Source organism: Cottoperca gobio, chromosome 6 (assembly GCF_900634415.1).
Source record: "Cottoperca gobio chromosome 6, fCotGob3.1, whole genome shotgun sequence".
Lineage (NCBI taxonomy): Eukaryota > Metazoa > Chordata > Actinopteri > Perciformes > Bovichtidae > Cottoperca > Cottoperca gobio.
The window spans coordinates 24,213,643-24,218,197 of record NC_041360.1 but is presented as its reverse complement, the minus strand read 5'-3'; the positions used below and the strand labels follow the sequence as shown (position 1 = coordinate 24,218,197).

The following is a 4,555-nucleotide window of genomic DNA, read 5'->3' as shown; positions in this document are numbered from 1 at the left end:
TAAGAAGGAGGAGAAAACACATAAAGGAACACTTCATCCTTTAGTTCATCACAAACAATATATTACAACCCATCTGGAAATACTTGCTTTTCACTGGACAGGATGGGGATGTCTGACAAATGAGATGTAGTGGAGAAGAAGTATAACGCCGCACAAAAGGGACCTCAAATTGCACTTAAGTACAGCAGAGTTGAGTAGATGTTTACAGGTATCATGAGCTTAACTTCCTGTAAACGTGTGAGCCCCCTGGAGGTCCAGCTGTGATTAGGCCAGTAATGTGCATCCTCATAAACACAACGTGAAAAGCATTCCTTCTCTTTTAGTGCTTCCCTCTCTCTCTTTCTATCTTACCTAATGAGGGGAGTGAGGAAAGAAGGTGGGGGGGGGGGTGGCCTGGTCAACCTCTCTTCACCTCTCTCTGCACCACCCCCCCCCCCCTCCCTTAAATCCTGCTACGTTCAGCTCTAATAACTATGCTTTCTAATTAGAGTGATCAGAGTTAACGTGTATGACGATTTCCTTCATATATTTGGAGCCTCAGCGTGCTCTCGCTGCTCTGCATCCCACAGCCTGTCCTCCCCCATGTCTCCATGTGATGTAATGTTATTGTAAAGTAAGATTTGGGAGTAATTATTTACTAGCCCGCGGAGGATCCATGCTCCTCATATCTCAAGCAATTTGGGCTTCCATCTAATAACCACAGGAAGTTAAGAAACACTAAAAAAGAAAGAACCTTCATTCATCACTCGAACTGTACTTTGCCGTCCCACTCGGCTAAAATGTAATAAACAATATTGCGATGCAAGGTTGTTGAGCTGCAGCTCGGGGCAGGGGAAGATGTAAATGGGAGTCATTTTGAAGCTGTCGAGCATTCGAGATTAAGACAAAGTTGTAGATGCATGAAATTAGAAAAGCTCTGACCGGACGAGAGGCTTTATGAAACCGACTGCAGAGGGCAGGTGGATTTGGATGAACCCCGTCTGTCTTAACAATGGCATTGAATTTTGCTATTGAGCTTCCATTCTATGCACTGTTAGCTTTCATTAAGTCATTTGCGGGCGTGTTGCACTGACAGCCTGCAGCGTTTAAGATAGCGAATGGTGAAAAGAACGAACATTGCTTCTTTCTCCGCCTTTGATGAGCATATTTGTCTCCTTCCACCCTTTACAGGCTGCGTCTTTGCCCATGTCAATTATAATAGTTGGGGTTGGACCAGCGGAATTTGACGGTAAGCATGGTGAATATCACGTGTGTGTGTGTGTGTGTGTGTGAGTGTGTGTGTTTATTTGCATGCTGTAATCTTTCGCCTTCATTCTACTTCCTATCTTGCCTCCCACATGGTTCAGCGCTTCCTTGTGCAGCTCTTCTTTTCTTCTCTCCTTCATTCTCCTACCCCTTAATTTCCTCCCCCTCCTCTTCCTCCTCCTCCTCCTCCTCCTTTGACTCTGAGGTTAAGTGGATGTGGAAATTCTCTTTTAACAGACCAGAGGTGGTGCTGTTCTTTTTTTTTTTTGTTAAAGGTTCCTCACCTTTTGTCCTGTGTCGTCGTGTTTACAATTCATCCCTGTGTAAAAAACAAGCGCACTCACGATGAGCAATTAGCCTGAAAAGTCAACAGGAATTCAACGATTGTCACGCCTTTGAATTCAGTGTGTGCACGGTTGCATGATGTCCCTGTGGTGCACATCGTTGGCTCTGCTTGCACATATTCTAGCAAGTTTCCCCATATGTGCACCGTTGTGTGCAACCCACAGCCCGATGGCTTCACGCTCAGAGACGCACATTCTGTGTACTCATGCCACGTTTGGCATTAACAACACTCCAAGGAAATGTAACCCAGTGGCACGCTAATGGCTCAAGCGGATAGAAACACACAAACTGCATGCCATGTTTGCTCAGCGTAGCTTTGACATGGCTGTTGGAGTTTCCTGACAGGGCGTGACTGATGCGCTTCCCTCCTCAGAAATGATCGAGCTGGACGGGGACGAGGAGAGGATTTCCTCCCAAGGACGATATGCCGAGAGGGACATTGTTCAGGTACAGAGAATTCCCAGAGCCGACATGGCTGACTGGCTGTGAGACTGTTCGCTCAGCAGAATGTCTTCAGAGAAATGTGCGATTTATGATTAATGGGGGAAAGGTCATGTTGCTTGACCCTCTGCTGTGCTCTTGTTCTCAGTCTGCCATTTTATTTTATCTTCCTCCTGCTGTCTCGCTCCTCTAAACTGTATCCACTGTGTGCTGTTCATTTTCACTTTCTCTTACTGGATATTTAATCTATGTTCTCTTGTCTCCTCTCCTTCCTTTCTCCTTGTTTCCTCTTGTCTCCTCTCCTTGTTTCCTCTTGTCTCCTCTCCTTGTTTCCTCCTCTCTCCTCTCCTTGTTTCCTCCCCTCTCTCCTTGTTTCCTCCTCTCCCTCCTTGTTTCCTCCCCTCTCTCCTTGTTTCCTCCCCTCCCTCCTTGTTTCCTCCCCTCCCTCCTTGTTTCCTCCTCTCCCTCCTTGTTTCCTCCTCTCTCCTCTCCTTGTTCCTATTGTCTCCTCTCCTTGTTTCCTCTTGTCTTCCTCGCCTTGGTTCCTCTTGTCTCCTCTCCATGTTTTCCTCTTGTCTCCTCTCCTGTCTCCTCCTGGTTCTCCTCTCCTTGTTTTCTCTTGTCTCCTCTCCTTATTTCATCTTGTTCTCCTCTCTTGTTTCCCCCCCCCCTCTTGTCTGATCTCCTTGTTTCCCTCTTTGTCTCCATCTCCTTGTTTCCTATTTTCTCCTCTCCGTGTTTTCCTCTTGTCTCCTATCCTTATTTCCTCTGTCTCCTCTCGCTTGTTTCATCTGTCCTCCTCTCCTTATTTCCTCTTGTCTCCTCTCACTTATTTCCTCTTGTCCTCTCGTGTTTCCTATTGTCTCCTCTCTTGTTCCTCTTTTCTCATCTCCTTGTCTCCTCTTGTCCTCTACTTGTTTCCTCTTGCTCATCGCCTTGTTTCCTCTTGTCCTCCTCGCCTTGTTTCCTCTTGTCTCCTCTCCATGATGTTCCTCTTGTCTCCTCTCCTTGTTCCTCTTGTCTCCTCTCCTTGTTTCCTCTTGTCTCCTCTCCTTGTTTCCTCTTGTCTCCTCTCCTTATTTCCTCTTGTCTCCTCTCCTTGTTTCCTATTGTCTCCTCTCCTTGTTTCCTCTTGTCTCATCTCCTTGTTTCCTCTTGTCTCCTCTCCTTGTTTCCTCTTGTCTCATCTCCTTGTTTCCTCTTGTCTCCTCTCCTTGTTTCCTCTTGTCTCCTCTCCTTGTTTCCTCTTGTCTCCTCTCCTTGTTTCCTCTTGTCCTCTGTCTCTCTCCTTGTTTCCTCTTGTCTCCTCTCCTTGTTTCCTCTTGTCTCCTCTCCTTGTTTCCTCTTGTCTCCTCTCCTTGTTTCCTCTTGTCTCCTCTCCTTATTTCATCTTGTCTCCTCTCCTTGTTTCCTCTTGTCTGATCTTCTTGTTTCCTCTTGTCTCCTCTCCTTGTTTCCTATTGTCTCCTCTCCTTGTTTCCTCTTGTCTCCTCTCCTTATTTCCTCTTGTCTCCTCTCCTTGTTTCCTATTGTCTCCTCTCCTTGTTTCCTCTTGTCTCCTCTCCTTATTTCATCTTGTCTCCTCTCCTTGTTTCCGCTTGTCTCCTCTCCTTGTTTCCTCTCCTTATCTCCTCCCCTTGTTTCCTCTCCTTTCTTCTCCTCACATTGTCCCCTTTACTCTTCTCTCCACAGTTCGTTCCTTTCAGAGACTACATTGACCGACGGGGGAAACCACATCCTCAGCATGGCTCGCCTGGCTAAGGAAGTGCTCGCCGAAATCCCGGACCAGTTCCTGTCCTACATGAGGACCCGAGGCATCAAACCCGGCCCCTTTGCCACCTCCGTACACCCCCTGTCCTCCACCGGCTGTCCACCCCCTCCTCTGCAGACGGGTAAGCCGAATCTAAAGACAGAGGCCTCGCTCCAACGCCGGCCCTCCTACTCTACTCTCCTCTCTCTGCTTCTTCTTCTTCCTACTCTTCACTGGAAGCTTTTGAGCACACAGCGAACCTCGCTCGCTCGCTCATGTTGCACTTTCGGGAACGTTTGGCCATGAGCCGAGGGCACGATGCGGATAACCCCAAACGGGAGGCTTCTACTTTTTAGAAGAAGAGACTTTTCCTGTAGTGGACAAAGGTGGGGGTTTTGAAGGGTCGTGGTGGGGGTCTGATACCACCTACCTCCACCAGGACGCGTGAACGAGACAGAAACGGACCGTTTGAAGCTGTTGGACTGAAAGGGTCCAAAATGGCGAGGCCCTTTTTTGTTCACAGTTCATCTTTTTCTCATTTCTATTTCCACTTCTTCTATCTTTCACGAAATCATGTCTCTCGATGTATAAATGTTTACAAATTTGGAGTGGAGGATTTTCTCCGGGAGAAGATTTATACCGATTAATGTGAAACATGTCAGATTCAGAAACTGAAGGTTGGGACTTTGTACAGAAACGTTTTAGGCCCTGCTGCCACATTCCTCCATACAGAGTGTGTATGTTTCCTTTTTTAAATAAATGGAGCATGTGCTA

General features: G+C 47.2%; 1 protein-coding gene across 1 annotated transcript in view; it reads left to right on the top strand.

Annotated features, from left to right (window-relative positions):
• The window catches only part of LOC115009587 (copine-8-like), a 58,979-nt gene extending 54,424 nt beyond the window's left edge, over positions 1–4,555 (top strand). The window contains 4 exon segments of the mRNA XM_029433681.1: positions 1,171–1,228; positions 1,964–2,037; positions 3,724–3,756; positions 3,758–4,555. Of these exon segments, the coding sequence (XP_029289541.1) occupies positions 1,171–1,228; positions 1,964–2,037; positions 3,724–3,756; positions 3,758–4,087 (495 nt within the window). The 3' untranslated portion in view covers positions 4,088–4,555.